The following is a 20685-nucleotide window of genomic DNA, read 5'->3' as shown; positions in this document are numbered from 1 at the left end:
TTCTGTTATCTTGAGTGATATGGATGTAACCATTAATGACTAGTCATTGCAATGATGTGTGATACTCTGTCCTTTTATTTGAGGCTTTTCTCCATCATGAGATTTCCTAGGATAAGAGTTGGACGATATCAAATTTTACGACCTTATTTTATCTTTATGGTTCCTATATAGATTTCTCTTATTATTTGACTTGACCTAATTACTAGTTAGCAGTTGATTTTTTTTTTTTTTTGATCTGAAAATACTTCAATTGAAAACCCAAAAGGAAGAAGGCACAAACAAGTACATAAATCAAATACAACTGAAACATATGGTAGAAATACCAGGCAAAACTACAACAAAGAAATAATGAAAACTTAGTGAGGACAAGGAAGCCCATCACTAGTTAAAACAGAGACCCCTTGGTTATTATAATTATAATAATAATTATTATTATTGTTACTATTTTGAGAATGATCCTCTGAATGTGGATAAACTTGGTTTTGAATTCTTACAATTCCAAATGTGGTAAGTGATTTTCTTTCCAAGTTGTCTTAAATTTAAATTTAAATTTAAGAAATATTCCTAAAAAGCCCATATTTTTCTGCAACAAATTAAACTTGTGTCCAAATTTGTTATATATACATATTATTAAAAAATAAAAATAGCTACATGACATCATATACTCGCTTGTAGACATCCAAGAAAAGAAAATCAGAAGGTAAAATACCTACTAAAAAAATGAGCTAACGTTTGTTCCCATGAACTTGTTCTTCATTCATAAAAAATATCCCAAAAAAAAAAAAAATGAAAGCTTTTCTAATTTTAACAAAGCCCAGAAATCCGCTGGACCTTCTTTCATTATGGGGCCGACGAGGATTTACCCAAACTGACCTTTTTTTCAATGCAATGTCGTACTCCCGGGATTTCTCTACTTTTGGGAAGAGCCTGATATCAACCCTTCGGCGGAGCAGATTACCGAAATACCCTTGGACTTGAGCATTACAACCCATAATGCAGTGGCAACCATAATTTCTTTTGTTGTGAAATGCAGTGCACAATGTCTGCCTCATAAAATTCAAACAAATTGTTTCTGTTAAATACTTGAAAATTATTTCCTACTAATCTTAAGATATATATTTGTCACTTTCCCCAAATCAGTTTCCCTTGCATTTTCTTTTGTATACAATAATGTATGTAAAATTGTCTATCATGTATTTCTCAAATTGTTGTTTGATCATATGTATCAAGATCTCACGGAGATTGTTTTAGTAATTTCTTTGTTCATAAAAAAAATAGTAATTAATTAAAGTAATAGTTTTTTAATAATTGATTAAAATAAAACTAAAAAAATTAAAAAAAACAAAAAATGGTGTAATGTCCGTTCAAGACGTATGATAGCTTTCTAAAAAGGGAAAGAAAAATAAAATTGATAGAATCTCGAAATGTTTAGTAATGATTAAACATACACCTAAATGATGAGGCTCGAGCAAATAATTAACCAACTAGGCTGAGGGTTTCAGCTTCACCATCCAGGCCGCCTTCGCTGCCCAACTCATTTCTGCCTTCACCATGGTGAACGTTCCCAAGACTCAGAAGACCTACTGCAAGAACAAGGCGTGCAAGAAGCACACCTTGCACAAGGTTACACAGTACAAGAAGGGCAAGGATAGTCTTGCTGCTCAGGGAAAGCGTCGTTATGATCGCAAGCAATCTGGTTATGGAGGTCAGACCAAGCCAGTCTTTCACAAGAAGGCCAAGACTACCAAGAAGATTGTTCTAAGGCTCCAATGCCAGGGATGCAAGCATGTTTCTCAGCATCCAATCAAGAGGTGCAAGCACTTTGAGATTGGTGGAGACAAGAAGGGAAAGGGAACATCGCTTTTATAAATGGAGTGTTTTTGGTTTTATTTTATGCTGCTGTCCTTTGTTGGATATTTTAATCTAATATGGAAGATTTGTTTTAAGATTTTGTTAGTTTTTATGTAAAACTTCATGGTGTTATGACACTTTTCTGCCATCAATTAAAATACAAAAAGAAAAAAAAAACAAAAGAAAAAAACCAACTAGGCTGAATACTCAGGCCGACATAACTATAGGATGATCAGTGTTAAAAAGTTTCCCTTGACTGTATGCCACATGAGGTAAACACCACAACGGCACCAAACCCGGGAGCAATGACGAACCAAAGCAGCAACCCGATCACTGTTAGTCGTTCCCACCATCACAACTAACCGCCATCAACCATATGTGACTGTAGATTGCAAGCAAGTTATTTAGATAGCGGATCAATTAATGAACCATAATAAACTCGATAACGTATCATGAGACTTGCTGGTGGATCAAAAATATGACAAAGTTCGAGATCTAACCATGACATTCATATATGTCCATCACAAGGAGGGAGGACGTTGATCGGAAAGCTCTCAACAAAAAAAAGCTATCTTATCTGGGAAGGGATTCAGAGCACTGACGTATACTTGTACCAACAAGAATGTACGTCTGAATAACACCAAGTGCACTTTATGGCTATTAAAAAAAATGTTGACTTCAAATATCAATGATTGAGATCACCTAATAGGTGCTGAGTCACTTATACTGTCGGTGCACAGAAGAATTTTCCACCTTAATTATCAAGGTTAGAAAGAAAGCTCTCTCACGCAAACCAAAACTCTTTTATGTTATTGCCACTAAGCGTATGAGTAATCAACTTTCGCCAAGGTATTGTTTGAATGGAGGAAAAAAGGTGAAATTTTACTAAAAGTCAGGATTTTATAAATCCAATCCTTGAATTGCCTCATTTGGGATTTTTAATAAAGAAATTATAAAATTCTTCCCAAAATTCTAACTTAGAAATTTTCTTTGTTCTTTTCCAATCGTGCACCAAAACCAGAGAACAAGCCACCTTCATCATCTCTCTTTTGTCCTCCGCAAAGGATGAGGCATAAGGTTCTGTTTGAAGAAGGTTTATGTGCAAAAGAGATGTCGGAGATTGTCGTTGAAGCCATCTCTGAGATGCCCCGGAAATTCGTATTTATTTTCTGAGGATTTTTCCGGAATTTAAATTGTGGTTATTGGACGGTTTCGTGGCTCGTGGGTGGAGCGGAAGTGTTTCGGGCGAATAATTAAGTAAAGAATATGGTTTTAGGGGGGTTGCAAGGGTTGACTTTTTATTCGTTGGGATTCTGCGAAAACTTCCTTTACAAAAGTTGTAGAGAGCGTCGATACGAGTTCGTGGACATGTGGAACGCGAGAATCGGAGTTCGTATGAGGAAGTTATGGCCATTGGAAGAAGTTTCCATTTTGGTATAAATAGAAGTTTCCCAAGTTGGAAACTTACTATTTTCATTACTTCCATTTCCGGAAGGTTTCCTTTCTCTCTCTTCTCTCTCGGCTGCACCTTCAGAATCGAAGAAACCCGTCTGACCCGACTCGGACCCGGCCGACCCGACCCAGCTTTTCCGGCGAACTGCGGCGGTCTCCGGCGACGAAACTTTCCAGATAGGATCGTCTCCTCCGTCTGGTCGTCCCTCTGGTGTCCTCTAGCGCCGATTCTCCTCCACGGCGGCGCTGCAAGGCGGTGCAGTTTGAGGATTTCGGACCCGGTCGGAAATCCTTGTTCCGACGTCGACGGGGCTTCTAGCTGGGCTTGGGGAACTCAGAGCAGCCTCCTTGATCGATCCTTGGTGGTTGTTTGGATCGATTCACGTAAAACTTGGTTCAACTCAGCTTGGATTACTGTTCACGGCTTGTGAGGTAGTTTTCGACCATTTATGCTTGTTTTCTGACTTTGAGCTGTTCTTGAAGATTCACAAGCATGCTTAGATGAAACTTTTTCATGTTGGGAGTTTTGTGAAATAATGAGTTTTGGCCGGCGGCGGTGCGCTACCGCCTGTGGGGGCGTTCCGGCGGTGTTCCAGCCATGTAGGGAGCTATTTCTGGTATTATATATGTTCTACTCGTTGATACGAGCGTTTCGATATATAATACGCAAATTTTGGAGTTCGTATGGAATTGTTATGATTTTCACCGTTTCATTTCGGTGAATTTATTCAATCCGTGAGGATTTGAGCAATCGGATCGATTTGTGGTTTGGACACATCGATCGTAGAAGTGTTCCGGAGACTTTGGGAGGTCTCGGAAGTGGTTTCACCTCAAATTGGCATTACTTTGAGATTTTGGTTCGATTTGGGGATTCGAACTTTATTAAATTGTGATTCGTTGGCTGAATCAGAGCTGTTATTCCTTAGGTACGTGACGAGGTATTCTTTGGACGGCTATTTTGGGTGGTTTGGCTGCTTTGTTCTATATTGAAGACGCAGCGGGAGTTTCGAGGAGAGTAATCTCAGAAGGTTCATTTACGAACGGAATACCTTTATCGTTTTGAGAGTTATTTAGTAACTGTAAACTATAGTTGGTATTAGTAGGCATTCCTGAGCGGATGACTACGAATATATATATTTACGTGAAATATATATGTTTTGGTGGTGTGTGGATTTATGAAAACAATAGGCATGAATGATGCGTTTTATTGTTTTGGGTTGGGGCTTTTGGAAAACAAATGATTGTGGAAATATTGATTTCGATTTGTTTTGAAAAGCGTTGAAATGTGGGAAAGGTGTTGAGATTTGTGTATGAAAACAATATGCATGAAATGATGCTTTTTATTATTTTGTGTTATGGCTTTTCGGAAAACAATGATTATGGAAATGTTGATTTCGATTGTTTTCAAAAGCGTTGCGATTTGTGTAATGTTTTTGAGTCCTGTGCGACTGTTTTGATGATTTGCTCCAAGGGACAGTGCGGCCCGAGGATCGAAGGTCTATGACCTTGGGTAGAATATCAAGTAATCACGTCTTTGGCCGGACGAGTGGTTACGTTCAGTTAGAGCTCTAGTCTGTCTGCCATATAGGTAATTCATGGGGTAACGGGAACATTACGTGTTTTTAGGGAACAAGGTGTGTGTTGCTTCCTTATTAACGGTTTTTAAGGGGACATGGTGCAAGTTGTTTTCCTTATTAACGATTTGGTACGATATGGTACGATTTGGTACGATTGATAGAAATCAAGGTGTGAGTTGCTTTCTATGTTATTTTGATAGAATTCAAGTGTGAGTTGTTTTCTATGGTACGATTTGGTACGATTGATAGAAATCAAGGTGTGAGTTGCTTTCTATGTTATATTCGATAGAAACCAAGGAGTGAGTTGCTTTCTATGTTTCGTTTTAAAAGAAACCAAGGTGTAAGTTGTTTTCTTTTATTTTGATTTGAATAGGAATTTAAGTGTGAGTAAATCTCACGATATGTGTTATGAGACTAGTTACCATATTGTCTTGGAGTTATGGGATTAACTGTGACTATAGATGGTATTAGTGGCATTTCTGAAGGGATGACTATGTGTGTACATATATATATATATATATATGGATTAAATTATGTTTAGTCCCAGTACTATGACTCCAAAATCGTTTCAGTCCCTCATATTCTCATTTAATCTAAAAAGTCCCTAACGTCACAATTTCCATCCGATCGGTCCTCGCCGTTAGCATTCCGTCAATTCGGGCCGTTAACTTGCTGACGTGGCACTCGAAGCCATGCCAACTCAGCAGTTTGCATGCCACATAAGCTATAAATTGTCCAATATACCCCCCCCCCCCCCCCCCCCCCCGGCGGGATTTTCCCTCATTCATTCTTTTATTCTTTTTTTTTTCTTTTCTTTTCTTCACACCAAAATCCATCGCCACTACCACCATAACCACCGGCCACCAGTCTATCCACCACCACCACCACTAAGCTTACCATCCAAAAACCTCCTCGGATTTGTCATTCAATGATCCTCCAACTTCTTTGATATTGAAGGACTCGCCGAGAGCAGTTTCAAGGTCACCACCACCAAAACCACCTTCTCACCACCACCACTTGCTGCTGCACCACCTCCTACTCCACCTGTCACAACACCCAATCCCACCACCTACCCTCCACCACAACCATCCCCAGACTCACTTCTCCAAGCCACTGCCTCTCAACTCCTCATTTCTAATCCCCCAGCATTGTAGTTAAGCTCAAAACCATAATCCAAGCTCCCAATTCATCAACATTAGGTTCTTCCCCCAAATCGCTGCTCTTATTATACACAATGCAAACAATTTCATTCATAACAATCCATTAACTAAAAAGCATTCAATTAACTGAAAACCATTCACTTTCATCTACACATAAACATTGCATATTTGCATATCACAATCACCGATTCACAAGCAGAAATCACGGTCTCGAACTCCATTTTCGACTGAAATTAAACCACAAATGTGCAATCTTTGAAACCTAACCTGAATTGGTTTGGGACCGTACTTGAAGAGCACCCCTCAGAATTGATTCTTCCGCATGACCGGGCCAGAAAAGTCATCGGAACCACCGGAAGCAGAGTCGGAGCCAATCTTGACGGACCCGTACCAGACCAGTCGCCAAGCAGCAGATCTGACACTTAAAGACCACCACGACATCTTCTCCTCCCATCATTCCTCGATCCAGGCCTCGACCCAGATTTGATCTGGACACCCAGATTACTCAATCTGCTCCGCCGGTCAATCAGCCCTTCACCGGCAATTTTCTCCATTGATCTTCATCTTTTCACTAATTTCACCAGGCCATGAGCCCATGACTCACCCCCCCATGTCTTGCTCTCTTGTCCTTCGAATCGGAATTGTACCATCTGAGCATATACCATCCAGAAGGTCACCATCTAGACTTTGCACCATCAACAAACAAGGAGCACAATTCCATAACAGAGCTAGAGACAGAGCAAGAATAGAGGAAGTGAAGAGGCTCAAACCATCTCTTGGCTGCTTCGCTGGGTTCTCCGCTCATTTCATTGAATTTGATTGCTCACACAGTTCGAGAATTGCAGAACGATGGAGAAGATCGATATGGGTCTCTATCTGGGTGTTAAGGCGGGAGGCGAGGCGGAATATCTGGGGTTGATTATTTGAGAGAGGAAGGAGACGAACAAAAGGAGATGGGGAAGAGATAAACAGAAGGAGAGAGGAGGGATAATATGGACATTTCGCTATTGCAGTGGCTTACGTGGTGCTGAGTTGGCCAACACTTTATTGCCACATAAGCTTACAAACGGAGGAATTGGATGGACTGTACCGATCGGACGCAAATTGTGAGATTAGGGACTTTTCAGATTAATTGAAAATGTCAGGGACCGAAACGACGACAGCTTGATAGTACAGGGACTAAACAAACTTTAATCCTATATATCCTATATATATATATATATATACATATGTATTCATGTATTAGTGGCATTTCTAAAGGGATGACTATGTGTGTACATATATATATTATGGGATATATATATATATATACATATGTATTCATGTATTAGTGACTTCGTGTGGTGAATCTTTGTTTATTGATTTAAACGTGATTTGTGTGAGTTGTTTCCTCGATCGAAACATGCGGGCTTTTATCCCGTAGTTTTGTGCGAGTTGTTTTGAGTTACTCATACGGGCTTGCAAAAGCTTACCGGGTTTGTTGTGTGACAACTCGGTGCACCATTCCAACGGTGTAGGGGTTAATCCTGCAGGGTAGGATAATCGGGGCTGAAGCTGAGGTAGCCTGTTGGCAGCAGAACAGGTAGGAAGCAAATTTGATTGGCTTTGCCATTGTTATGACTTCCACTATGTAGTAAACTCTGAGGAGCTTTTGCGTTTTATCTTGTTGTTGACAATTTAATTCGTAAGCTTATGTAATATATGACTCTGTGGGCGGGTCAATATTGACATAGTAGGTTCAGGGCATCAATATGTGTGTTGTATAAAAGGGAAAAAGTTTTCCAGGTATTTGGTATTGATGGCTGAACGTTCACGCATGTATACTTATGAGGTTATATATCGATTTTTAATTGTGTTGAAAATCAGGGGCGTGACAATCTCCACCGCCAATACATGAATAAAACACCATTATTGCTTGAGAGCTTAGAATCAAGAATTAATTGATCAATCAATATATTTAAACATCAAATAAGATTAAAATTTCATTAGAATAAAAAGAGTGATTTGATACTGAACATAGTAGAAGAATATGGAAAGGAGGTGACTACATGCGCGTTGTTTTTTTTCTTTATATAATTAACTTATGGAAGCTTCTATTCATACCTCCAAAATTGGTATTTGGACCTCTCACTTTTTTCAATTACTAGTTGACTTTGTCAACTCATGTCAAATTACCAATACAGACACAAATAAGGGGGAAAAAAAGAGTTTTATCTCTACGAACAGTAAGTCTTCAACTTGGGAAAATTTTTCTCCTCCAATGTAAACCCTAAAATATATATCGCCAAACATTATTTAACGTTGAAGTTAGAATTTTCTGAATTTGATTTTGTCCTCGTAAAGTGATAGACTTCTTTGCTCACACAACTGACAATTTACAAGATCTACCATTGCGCTATAAAAAAAAAAAAAAAAAAAAGGAGAGAAAATGGGAAATACAAAGACATCTCAGTTGATGAAGCCCTACTCATTTTGAATGCAATCAAACATGTGAATGAGCGGCGACAAAAAGCAGTAGTACTCCAGCACGTTTATATGACAAACGCAGCAATAGGTAGTTGTCCACAAGATCTTCCCGCACATCATCAGTGCAGAGCAATTTTATGTGGAACTATTCTATAGATATGATGAAAAATTCGACCCTCTGATATAAATCTATGGAGAATGCACTAGTCCCATGGTTGATTATTGTAATTTCCTCCACTATCCCATACATATCTAAAACAAAAGGACCATGCATGTTCATTTCAAGTTGATATAGAAACAAGTAGGAGAGAATCAGTTTAGGGACAATGATACCTAAATGCAATGAAAATAATACTTGGAAAACATATTTGTACGAGATGATGAGCAAACATGGTATTGTTGCCTACTCTAACCAAGAGTCGACAATCCATTGAAAAAGTGCTAGCACCTCTGTTACTCGTATATGGAGGATGAACTTCCAAAAAAAAAAAAAATTGCCTTCCAAATCTTCAAAAACTGAAGGAGATCCAACTACTGATTTTGAAAGTACGAATAGAATGTTAAAAAAAAAAGAAGGTATTTTATTGATTTTATTGGACGATGGGCATTATAGGAAAATTAGAGAGGTGTAGATAACAAATTGGTTATTTGTAAAAGTAAGTTAGAGGTCTATTAAGTAAGGAGGTCCAAATGCCAAATTTGGAGGTATAAATAGAAGCTCCCTTAACTTATATATATATATATATATATATATATATATATATATATATATATATATATATATATATATATATGTTTTTCCTGTGTTATAAATATAAAATCGTCAATTCTTGTGTGGAATTGTACGTGAACACATCAAAAATTGATGTAATCTTAAACGATAGAAATTTCAATTACCATTATTTTAAATTTCTACAAGAATTACAATTTATTTATCCAGACACAGCCTAGAGCTTAAGTTTTTGGAAATATGAACTCTCACTTTTACATTGATTAATTTATCGTGTCAAAGGTTCATGTGAAGCATTGGATCAAAACACGTCAAATTGAGAACATTAAGTCTCAAGCTATCGAATACATAATTTGTTGGCAAATATACATAGTCGAAAATCTAGGGCATATATATGTCTAAATACTACTATTAACTTGTTCAACTCTTTAAATAGTGAAATTTGTGTTAATTGCGCTCGTCATGTTGCTCCACGAAATCTGTGCTTGGTGTTCTTCTACAATATCACAGTTGCGTTCTCTTACTGGATCAGAAGTAGAAGTACTAGTACTGAAACCAATCAAACTCAAAAAATCTTTGGTGTGTGATTCTCTTCTCTTCGTCTCATGTAATTCATATGCCAGCTCGTTTCTTATAAATTCTAAGCAACTTTTATATTTCTCAAGTTGTTTTAGTCCCATATCTTCAATAGGCAGATTATCCCACCAAAACCTGGCCTTTCCAAGCTCATCCTTACCATCAGCTGCCTCTTTTCCAAGCTCGCTGCTCGCCAAATCATCATCACGAGCTTCATTGTCTTCGTCGTCAAGTGTATACGGAAACTCTCGTGTGCCCTTATTATTGTTATTTTCAGTTCGCGGATCATCATACCGATCAATGATGGAGTCTGCTGAAGGGTGACCAAACCGGTAAACACGGTCACCTGGCGAAAAGACAATGATGGCGATTTCGGCACCGGATAACCTGCAAAACTCACTGGCTTTGTGAAACAGACCCTTTCGCCGCTTAGAGAATGTGGCCATTAGGTAGTTCTTGTTGCTGATTTTCTCGATTTCTATCTTCCTGCGTCCCATGATTTCTTCTTCAATTGATCACCTTAATCAGTCGTGTCGATCTAGAGCTATTGAGTTGACAACTTTGTCAAGTCGTGCAGTGCATATATATAGACCATGTATACTCAATTAGGAAAGACCATACATACAAGTCAACGACGTCACGATGGCATGCAGGAAGATACTTTCCTAATTAGGGGCGTTCACTTTTATTTGCGTTACTTGCCCCGTTTCTTTCGGTCTAAAATTTTGGACCATGCAAATCGGGAAATTTCCTTTTCTTTCAAATAAAAACTAATTAGGATTCATTCTCACAAAAAAAACAAAAAAAAACTAACTAGGATTAAAATTCTGTTTCACAGATTGAATGATGAACGTCCGATCAAGCAGGTTCTGTTTTAACAACAGCTATAGATACGCTCACACTACCACAAAAGTGGTCTAAGAACACCATTGAGAATGGTGTGTGTTGATTCTATAGACACCAATGATTGGTGTGGAACAGCAATAGACACTGTTTTGGTCACTATTAATTGATGGTTTCTTTAGCTGGCGTGACAATTACCCAAGGAACCCACCGATCAAAATAATAGTGAGTAATGAAATGGGTCCCACAACTCACCAACATAAGAATTGGTGACTCCCTTCAGATTTTACTATTCTACTTCATGTTATCCACCAATTTTTATTGGTGACTCCATATATTTCAAAATTAAAAAAAAATAAAAACAAAATTAAAATTTCACCTTCTTCAAATCTACAATACTATAAGGTAGGGACTACTCAACAATCCTCAAACCACATGAATACATGATACAAATAACATCGAGCCAATCCATATAAAAACTATCTAATAGTTGGCTGTCCATAATTCCAGCCTTGATCTTCTCCTTTCTTCTCCTTTCATAGGATCACTTCATCTTCATGGATCATGGATCACTACACCAGATGAGTGAAATTTGTATCAAAGCATGCTTTTTGGTTTCTAGCATTCATATGCAAAGTCATCCCAACTGATTTAAAGGACTACTAAATGTTCTCCAACTCTTTGGCTTATGAACAGAACATGAATCATAACTTCTATAAAAGAAATAGAGAAGGGCGCCGAAATGCAAAAGCAAGATTTATGCCTGCAAGAACCTAAACACAACATAAGGAACCACATACCCATTATAGGATTTGAACGTCACGTCCTGAAATAATCACTATGGTTTCACAGAGTATGGATGCTTCTGGGACTAATGCACAAACAATATGTAAGGGTATAAAAACTATGGTTTCACAGAGTATGCATGCTTCTTGCACTAAAGGAAATTTAAAGGACTATCAATTACAGAATAAAGAAGACAAGAAATAAATTCTGTTATCTACCGTTTAGAACAACAGCTTTTTCAATGCCACCAGATATGCAATTAACAACAAGTACTTGCTCATGTTAAAAAAAAAAAAAAAACAATTAAGAATTTGCCTTACGAGGAAGACTTGTGATTGTTGGAGCCTGGTGCGTAACAGATTTGGTTTGTAGTGCTGTAGCACATCTGGCATTCTGCAAAAAGAGTAGCAAAATCAAGAGCAAAAAAATGTAATACAAAATCAAGGCAAAGCTAGTCCATATGTAGCATGTTTATTGCAATACAACTAGAGTTGCACCAGAATGAGCATTAGTAAAATTTGTACAAGGTATGACTATTTCCAGGAGATATTGAAGCCAATCAACAATCCTACTTAAGAAGGAAAAAGCATTTTCAAAAAGAAGTGAAACAGAAAATGAGAAAATGCAGTAACAAACTAACCATAGCAGACACACATATTACAGAAGCACTGCATTTGACTAGACCCTGCGATTGGTATGATTGGTTTTCTTGTCTCAAGTGACAACCCTCCACCAATCCCCACCGGTCTCATCTAAAAATGTACCAGTCTTCTATCAACACAAGCTCTTCTTGAACCAGACCCATAAAACCCAGCTTGTCTATGTCTTTGACCTGCTGAACCTACCCGCATACAAAGAAAGATCATACAGTAGTTATATCTCATATATCAGCAAAACTGAATCAGAGTAAAACCACATTCTAACCACCCACACTTTAATGGAAGAAATTCTTCCAAGAGACTATTGTTGTACCTGTAAATGAACCCCATAAAGCGAAATAGGCACAAGGAAAGAGCAATAGGCCAGACCAACCTACAAAAACAAATCAGTTCCTTCGTAAGTCATCGATCTTATTATGAAAAGAAATACAAACATCAAGGTTGTTAAACCGACACCTACTTAGAAATTAAATTTGATATTCTTTTTTCCGCTTTCAAAATAGCATTTTCAGTAGTTACAAAATCAACAGATTAATTTCAATATAACTCAATAATCAAAAAGAAAGGAAAATCTTGCAATTACTTGAGCAAACTAATAAAACTACCGCCAATTGTAAACTCAAAAGCAACACAAGTCAGTTCTGTACTCAAGCTACAATCATTAACAAAAGCTTATGCCTTTTATATATAAATCATTCAAGAGCTCAAAATATTGATATAAGAGAAACCTACTGAGCATGTAAGCCCAGATTTGACACAATTTTCCAATGCCAAATATATCTTATACAACAAAATTGAGTAAACCTACAAAAGCATACTCTTCAAAAAAGAAACATATATTTTGAAGAGACAAAACCCCATAATACAACAACTAATATGAAGCAGCAAGTAGATTAGACAATGTTTCAAATTACGCAACTTTCCTCCTACCAATTGTTACTAAATGAATTTCTTTTCACAAGTAATCAGAGTATCTGGGTCTTCATCATGCATCCAAATTTTAAATTCACCCAGAAACTAAATATGAAAAAAAATACATCTAACATGTAAATAATTACCTCTAGACTCCAATCATAGAGCAACCCAGAAAATCCAGAATTTTAAGTAGCTTAAGAAATCAGAATGCATATTCAACCCATCTTCCATTCACATAAAGTAAAACAATGTAGACAGAAACAGTCCGCTAAGCAAGTGAATAACAAAAGATCACACTGTAAACAATTGGAAAACGAAGAGTAAAAACCCACACCGCGTATAAAATCTAAAAATAACAGAAATTTAAAATTCTAGAATTGAATTCAAGAAAAGACAATTCATTGGCTTGGCTCAGGACCTTAGACATGGTGTGCAATGGTATCCATCGGAAGTTTTGTTGAAAGGGGAAGATTCATGTCAAACAATCGATTCGCATAAGAGTATCAGATCAATAACCTGATACTCTTATGCGAATCGATTTTTGGATCTGCATCGATTTTTCCACCAAAAGAAGCAGATAAAAGACTTTGACTTGCGTTGTGAAGAGGAAAGAGAAAAGGAATGTAGAGAGTACCGACTCATTGAAAGAACCCTTGAAAGATTATTGCTCCCTTGTTCATGATTGAGAGATAGAGAGAAACTGGGAGGAGGGCGAGAAAGAGAGAGAGAGTTATAACAATATCAAAACAATTGTTGATAAATCTGTAAACAATATTTTATACTTTTAAGGGTTTTGGTGACACTAGAACCCTTTTGTTTATTGCTTTTATTGGTTCTATAAAAATAAAAATCATTTAGAGACACACCATTAGAAATATTGGTGAGAAAAAATTGGGTAGACACACCATTAGCCTAATAGTGGCTAGGAAATGGTATCCTTAGCCCACCTTTGTGGTAGTGTCATATTCTAAATATTATCCAAAGAGTTTGATAATTCTATGACATTAAATTAGAAAGTTGTCCTAATTACGTTATAAGATCTAAATAAATATCTAATTAATTTTTCATTGCCGGCTTAGTTGGAACCTTCAATTTTTGAAACAATAATTACTAGCTGGGAGAGTAATTGGTAACGAGATTTTTTCCAGCTGAAATTCTTTATGTTAATTTTAGTAGTTATCTTATTCGATTAGCGCTTCGGAAAGGAAAGGAAAACCGATTGAGCAAAGGAGACACATTGGCCTCATGATCGGAAGAGCCTTATGATGACCCTTGTATCACAAGGCTAGGGCGTTTAACATTAGCCGCATTTATCAGGGATTGCTTAGTAGTGTTATTCAATGGCTATTTGCCTATCATCCCGAGCTTCCGATTCCTATTAAGTCTAGGGTTGAAGTATCCGATCACTACTTTCCAAAAATATCCATTAGGCTAGGAAAAAAGAATAAAAAAATCTTGCACACATCATCCCTATATACTTGAAATCATTCCAAGTAGAATGAGAGCTTTCCTCTCTACCAATGGAGGATGAATTGTTCGTGGGATACTCATAGACACCGTCTTTGAACTATCCTAACAAACCGTTTTTATTCATTCCCTGATGAGCTCGAAATGTTGATAGTCCTAATCCAATCTCTATTTTAATTGTTTGAATTGTTACACATCACTGCCACTGTATTATCTTCTTTGATAAAGATTGATACCTCCTCACGATATTATTTATCAAAGATTTTGTTCATTTAATCTTGCTAGCTACTGAGTAGTGATCTTGCATGTGTGACAGTTTTATCTACAAGTGACGTACTCCGCCAAAATAGAGAATATTCTTTTTGAGGTAATAAAGAAAAATACCGTTTATCTGTAAGGGTGGAAAGGAGGAACAGTATTATCCAGATGTAACAGTGCTGGGTAACGTGACTAATGTCCAGATATAACAGTGAAGCATGTCTCTTCTGGCATTGGAGACGAAAGTGCTGGATAATGTCCAGATGTAACAGTGAAGCATGTCTCTTCTGGCATTGGAGACGAAAGTGCTGGATAATGTCCAGATGTAACAGTGAAGCATGAGATGGAGGCATTGGAGGCAAAAGTTGAAACGCCGGCCATGCAGCATATACATCAGGTCTATGTGGCATTGCTATGCAAGCCTCTTACCCCACTGCTTAGCTTAACTATGAAACTAAGCCAATGCCTGCTATAATGCTTTAGCAGGCACTATAATGTGTAGGTATATGTAAATGAACTCGTATGTGTAATGCTTTAGGGAGGAATACTCTACCAGCAAGAAATATAGCAAGTTTATAATAAATAAATAAAATTGTCCATCTACCTAAATTTGACCTACACTAACCTCATTTACCCAAATATCTTATAAAATTGTCTATTTATCCAACAAATTACATATTTTTTGCCCTAATACCCAATTAAATATTTTTTATTTATTTTTGTTTATTTTTTAGACAATTTTGCCCTCCCTCTCTTTGTCACTTAGAGAGAGAATTCATTGGAGACTTCACCGGCCTCAGATCAAAGGACGCTGGACTCCGATCAAGGTCGTCAGAATCCGGTCATCGGTCATTGGAAACCTCACCGGATGTCCCTAAAGATGTTGTCGGAGATCTCATAGGTCCCCAATAGAATGTTTATTGCTCCCCAATAAAATGTTTATTACCCCTCAATAAAAAATTTATTGTCCCCCAATAAAAATTTTATTGGCCTCCAATAATAAACTTATTACCCCCTAATAAACCTTTTATTCTCCCTTCCCCCTCCCAATAATAAATTTCCCTATATTAATTACAAGAACTAACAAGAAGAAAAAGTTGCATGTACAGTTTGATACATTAAGGAAAAAGAAGAAGAGCACCACACTACACCCCTTTCAATGGGGCCCATTGTAAAGCTAAAAGTCTAAAACATCAATCAGCTTGCACATGATGGTTTAATAAGCATGAGCTTGGAATAAGAAATTACAAGTTCAAGTCAATCAACTCAATATGCACACTATGTTGAGGTGCAGGGTGGAAATAGTGAAACCCACAGTACCACGTGAAATATAAAATTTCCAAAAATGGTTTTGCATAATTTGGTTGCCATTCGTCATCACTCATCAACTCGAGCAAAGCTAAGACACCTAGTCCCCTTTCCAGAGTTGAAATTAGGGCTGCCACTTGATTTGATAATTACCAAACTGACCGAATACCAACCGATACTTTAGATTTGGTAAACCGACTTTTTGGTAACCGAGACCGATAAAATCGAAATCGAAAATTACCGAAAAAGTTTGTTTGGTTTTGGTAAATACCCAATCTACCGATTATCTAAATATTAACTTTATATAATATGGTTTTCAATACACATACATGTATATTAAGAAATAAACATAAAATTTTCATAATAGTATAAACATCACTCAATATACTACATAATTAATAGTACATGTATTTTTATGTGGCTAACTATGGTACATCGAATACTGGTTTTGTGTGGTGGAATATAGCTCCCCCTTTCATTGCTTCGCTTTGTAATGAGGACCGTTTAGGTCTTCCCAAATTTCGTTTTCAATAGTTGGTATTTTTTTAGGGAGTTCTTGGCTTTATATGTCCCCTCCCTTGTACTCTTTTTCTCTTCTTTAATAAATTCTGGGGTGCTAGGGTTCTTCCCCTCATCCCGTTTCATCAAAAAAAAAAAAAAATAGTACATGTATTTTGAGTAACCTAGTCCAAGATGGTTAAATAACCTAGTTTTATTGAAAATGGCAAAAATTTGATGTCATATATACAAAAGAAAGCTATGATTAGTAGATGAATACAAAGTTTACGGTTATAAAATTGAAAAACATAATTTTGTTCATTCTAATTTATATTACAAATTAAGAATTAGTTGTTCTAAAGTTGGTAATACCGAAAACTGAAATACCGAATTTGGTAGATATGATTAAAAACCGAAAATTTTGGTTGGTAATTGGTAGCTTAATTTTGAAACCGAAAGCTTTGGTTTTGAAGTTGGTAATACCTATAACCGATTCTAACCGACCGAGTGACAGCCCTAGTTGAAACATAGTTTCTCACCGGTGGCTCAAATCAACTTGTCATCCTCTTGAGATGAAACTATTTCACCTACAATCACATACTATATCACAGAAATCAAAACCGAAAGTTAAGATCTGATTCGATAGAGTATTTACAGAGGCATTGAATTATCATACCTGGCATAGTTGCTGTTCAAAGGAGGCGAAGGCATTGGCGTTCCGGCCAAGGCGTCGGTAAGCATCGACTTGCCGGAATGGCTAGCGCCGAGCACCGCCAGCACTTCGCCCTCGTGAGCCTCGCAGAGATGTCGTTCAGCAGTGTCTTGGTCCTCGTGAACAGGCTCTCCCCTCCGACTGGCTTCGATAGCGTCGCCGCGCCGTGGGAAGTCGTCGAGCACCATAGTTAAAAACGGTGATATCTGATTCTCTTACGCCGGTTGGAATTTCACCGGACGACGACTACAGCCAAATCAAGAGGGGAGAAGAAGAGATCAGAGAGCAGAGGAGAAAGAGAGAGGGAAGAGAGGGGGATCTGTGATTTGGATCAGGGATAGAGAGATGTGGTTTTAGTGGCAGAATGGTAGATTTATAATTTATTAATTGAGTATAAGATAAAATTATAATTTCACCCGGGTAAGTGGGCACACCAATCTCTTATTAGAGTAAGTGGCATGTTAACTCAAATTTAGACTTTTCGTCAAAATCCTGTTATAAATGAATTGAAGTACTTTTGATCAGTTTTTTTTTGTTTTGTTTTCATGTTTAATTATTTTTTGAGTTACAATCCTCAAATAATAAATCAGCCACAATAGGCGGAGAAGAGTGAAAAAAGTAAGTAATAATCTGAAGGCCGGGTTTAGTGAGCGCCCATCTAGCACCTGGAGGAGGACACACACATTCTCGAATATATATAGGGCAAATTGAAGCCCTAGAAGAGGATGAGACACTTTTTCAGTAGTTACGCCTATAAAAACTGTACTTTAAAGTTGGCCTACAATTGAAAATTTTAGATGGAGAACCACTTTCTAGATCATGCAGTTGAATATTAGGACCATGCACCATTACTAATCCTAAAACCAACTTTCTAATCATGTATGATCCTGTCTAGGAAACATAAGGACACTAATGAGTATATGCAGGTTAAAATATTCATGCATATGCAAGGAAAATGTGGTAACTTGTTCTAAATGGTTTTGAGAAAAATGTCAATATAATATGCCTGCCGTTATTTATGTATCTTTTGCTTCTTGTTGTGCTCTGCTTGCCGTTCAGCGGGTAGTTGTCTTTCTTTAGGATGAGTCTTGTTCTTCTCTCCTCGTCCAATAGATTTTGAATCTTAAGATTCTTAACTGTCTTTGTTCCTGTAAAAAGCCAATGAGATCTAGTTAAGCCTGATTTTCTGGTTACTTATATAGAGAAGGAATGGCGAATTAATGCTTTCGGGTGGACAGAAAGCTTCATTGGATGGAGTACTTTGAAGCTGACTTGGTACCAATGTTGCATATTCCAATCAAGTCTGACCTGCAAAGTCTGGACAAATTAAAGGAAGTTGCCAAAGAGTGACGGAGGAATTTGTGAAAGCACAGAAGAAGAAACAATAACAATTTCCAAAAAAAAGTACTTTGTTCTTGTACGTGTCATTATATTATATTGATGTTACACAGCTGGTTCAATTCGATCATATCAAAACTTTGATTTTTCGGGGACGCGTACCCGGAGATATCAAGGTCATTTTCAGTATAAAACCAGCTTCTCTTTAGTTCATTTACTCCATCAAATCATATCCTAGCAAGCATGGAGTTCATAAACCAGATGTACTCTAAATGTATTTGCCTGTGCTTGATCCTCATATTCGGGGCTTGGTCTTCTGAAGCCACCTCTCGGAATCTTGAAGATGCAGCCATGTATGAGAGATACGAGCAATGGATGACTCGTTATGGTCGCCAATACAGCAGCATGAATGAGAAGGAGACTCGCTTCAATGTATTCAAGAAAAATGTGGCAATGATTGATTCTTCGAATAACGATGTAAACAAACCATACAAATTGAGCGTCAATCAATTTGCAGACCTTACAACTGAAGAATTCAAAGCCCAAAGGACTGGATTCAAGGGTCTTCGGGATACCCCACCGCTGACTACTTCTTTCAAGTACGAAAATGTTAGCATAGTGCCATCTTCACTAGACTGGAGAACGAAAGGAGCTGTAATGCCTGTCAAGGATCAAGGCCAATGTGGTACGTAGCCAATTGCTTCTGATTGTTATTTAGGGATAATGCATGCACTATTGCACTAATGGAGTTCTGTTTCATTTGTTTCCAATAATGTTCTAACTACTATATCTGTAATTGGAATTACTATGCAGGAAGCTGTTGGGCTTTCGCAACAGTGGGAGCCTTGGAAGGAGCTCTTCAGCTTGCTACTGGTGAACTAGTCTCTATGTCTGAGCAAGAGTTGGTTGACTGTAACGTCGGAGGTGAGAATGAAGGCTGTATGGGTGGCTACCCCGACGTTGCCTTTCTGTACATCATCGAAAAGCACGGGCTTACAAACGAGGCTAATTATCCCTATACTGCTACGGATAATGTGTGCAATACTACAGAGGCAGACAGCCCTTCAGGTAGCATAACCGGCTACGAAGATGTGCCTGTAAACAGTGAACAGGACCTTCTCAAGGCTGTTGCTAATCAACCTGTATCCGTTTGCATTCAAGCTGAGGGAGCATTCGAATACTATTCATCTGGTGTGTTGACAGGATATTGTGGAACGGACCTCGACCATTGTGTTACTGCTATTGGTTACGGAACAACTGATGAGGGGATCGATTATTGGTTGCTGAAAAACTCATGGGGCACAGAATGGGGTGAAGAAGGCTACGTTAGGATACAAAGAAATATAGAGGCTGTGGAAGGAATGTGTGGCATTGCTACGTCAGCCTCTTACGCTACTGTGTAGATGATTTTACATTTGGAATAAATGCCTACCACAACCGGACGTAGGTGTATATTTTGATAAACTTGTTTGTAATAATACTAGTGAGAAACTAGCTACAGATCCATTTATTAAACAACTGGACGTAGGTGTATATTTTGTCTTCCTCTGCTCTACTTCCACGTTTGCCCGTTTTGTCCCTCTTCCTTTGCACACTAGAACCCCAGATTTGATGGCGCTGCTACTTATCTCTCTATCATTTCACTTGATCTTCCTCTACCTTTGCTTTATTCGTTTTGTATGTTGGGATTCTTCATTTATTGCTCTGCGCGCAATTTTCAACTACCACCATGGTCTTTGGTTTTTGTTTCGCTGGACGCACCTCGCTCCTCCTAGTTGCCAGATGGCTTTTGCCTGCCAACTGCATTCTAAACGCCTCTCTTATCACATTTAATGCGCACAAGATTTCCCAAATCCTTTCTCTGCTCTCTAGAATTAGACCCTTCGATACCTATGACCTCCCGTTTTGCATGCGCACATTGTGCTGTTTCCTATAAATCCTACCATGCTAACTCGAGAAAGTCTGTTTATCCTTCTCTTCCTTCTCCCTTGGCTATCTTGTTCTCTTGCATCATGTCTCACCATCAGCTCCCCTTCTCCATGGTGATGAACATAGTGTTTCCTCACCCGTTGCCTCTAATCACCCTCCT

General features: G+C 37.8%; 3 protein-coding genes and 1 long non-coding RNA gene across 7 annotated transcripts; 2 read left to right on the top strand and 2 right to left on the bottom strand.

The window, feature by feature from the left end:
• Nucleotides 1-1495: 1495 nt before the first annotated feature.
• LOC133737189 (large ribosomal subunit protein eL42-like) lies at nt 1496-1954 on the top strand. The gene has a single exon (XM_062164798.1). It carries the CDS (start codon nt 1552-1554, stop codon nt 1867-1869), a length of 318 nt encoding a protein of 105 aa, XP_062020782.1. The 5' UTR covers nt 1496-1551; the 3' UTR covers nt 1870-1954.
• Nucleotides 1955-9664: 7710 nt separating this feature from the next.
• On the bottom strand, nt 9665-10309 carry LOC133727820 (agamous-like MADS-box protein AGL62). The gene has a single exon (XM_062155224.1). The coding sequence runs from the start codon at nt 10307-10309 to the stop codon at nt 9665-9667; it is 645 nt and encodes a 214-aa protein (XP_062011208.1).
• A 681-nt stretch (nt 10310-10990) lies between these two features.
• LOC133737178 (uncharacterized) lies at nt 10991-13758 on the bottom strand. Of its 4 annotated transcripts, XR_009859817.1 has the most exons (6): nt 13434-13758; nt 12414-12473; nt 12082-12282; nt 11762-11834; nt 11456-11526; nt 10991-11227 (listed from the first exon to the last, which is right to left on the bottom strand). It is a non-coding gene; the product is annotated as an uncharacterized LOC133737178 (long non-coding RNA). The 4 variants fall into 4 exon arrangements; XR_009859818.1 differs by lacking the exon at nt 11456-11526 and having other exon boundaries at nt 10991-11428; nt 13434-13757; XR_009859819.1 differs by lacking the exon at nt 11456-11526 and having other exon boundaries at nt 10991-11418; nt 13434-13757.
• A 5057-nt stretch (nt 13759-18815) lies between these two features.
• On the top strand, nt 18816-20231 carry LOC133737168 (senescence-specific cysteine protease SAG39-like). Its single transcript, XM_062164781.1, has 2 exons — nt 18816-19281; nt 19410-20231. The coding sequence occupies exons 1-2, from the start codon at nt 18840-18842 to the stop codon at nt 19997-19999; spliced, it is 1032 nt and encodes a 343-aa protein (XP_062020765.1). The 5' UTR covers nt 18816-18839; the 3' UTR covers nt 20000-20231.
• The last annotated feature ends 454 nt before the right edge of the window (nt 20232-20685 follow it).

The sequence above is a fragment of the Rosa rugosa genome, chromosome 1, assembly GCF_958449725.1.
Source record: "Rosa rugosa chromosome 1, drRosRugo1.1, whole genome shotgun sequence".
Lineage (NCBI taxonomy): Eukaryota > Viridiplantae > Streptophyta > Magnoliopsida > Rosales > Rosaceae > Rosa > Rosa rugosa.
Note: the sequence above shows the minus strand (reverse complement) of the source record. Positions and strands in the feature narration are given on the sequence as shown.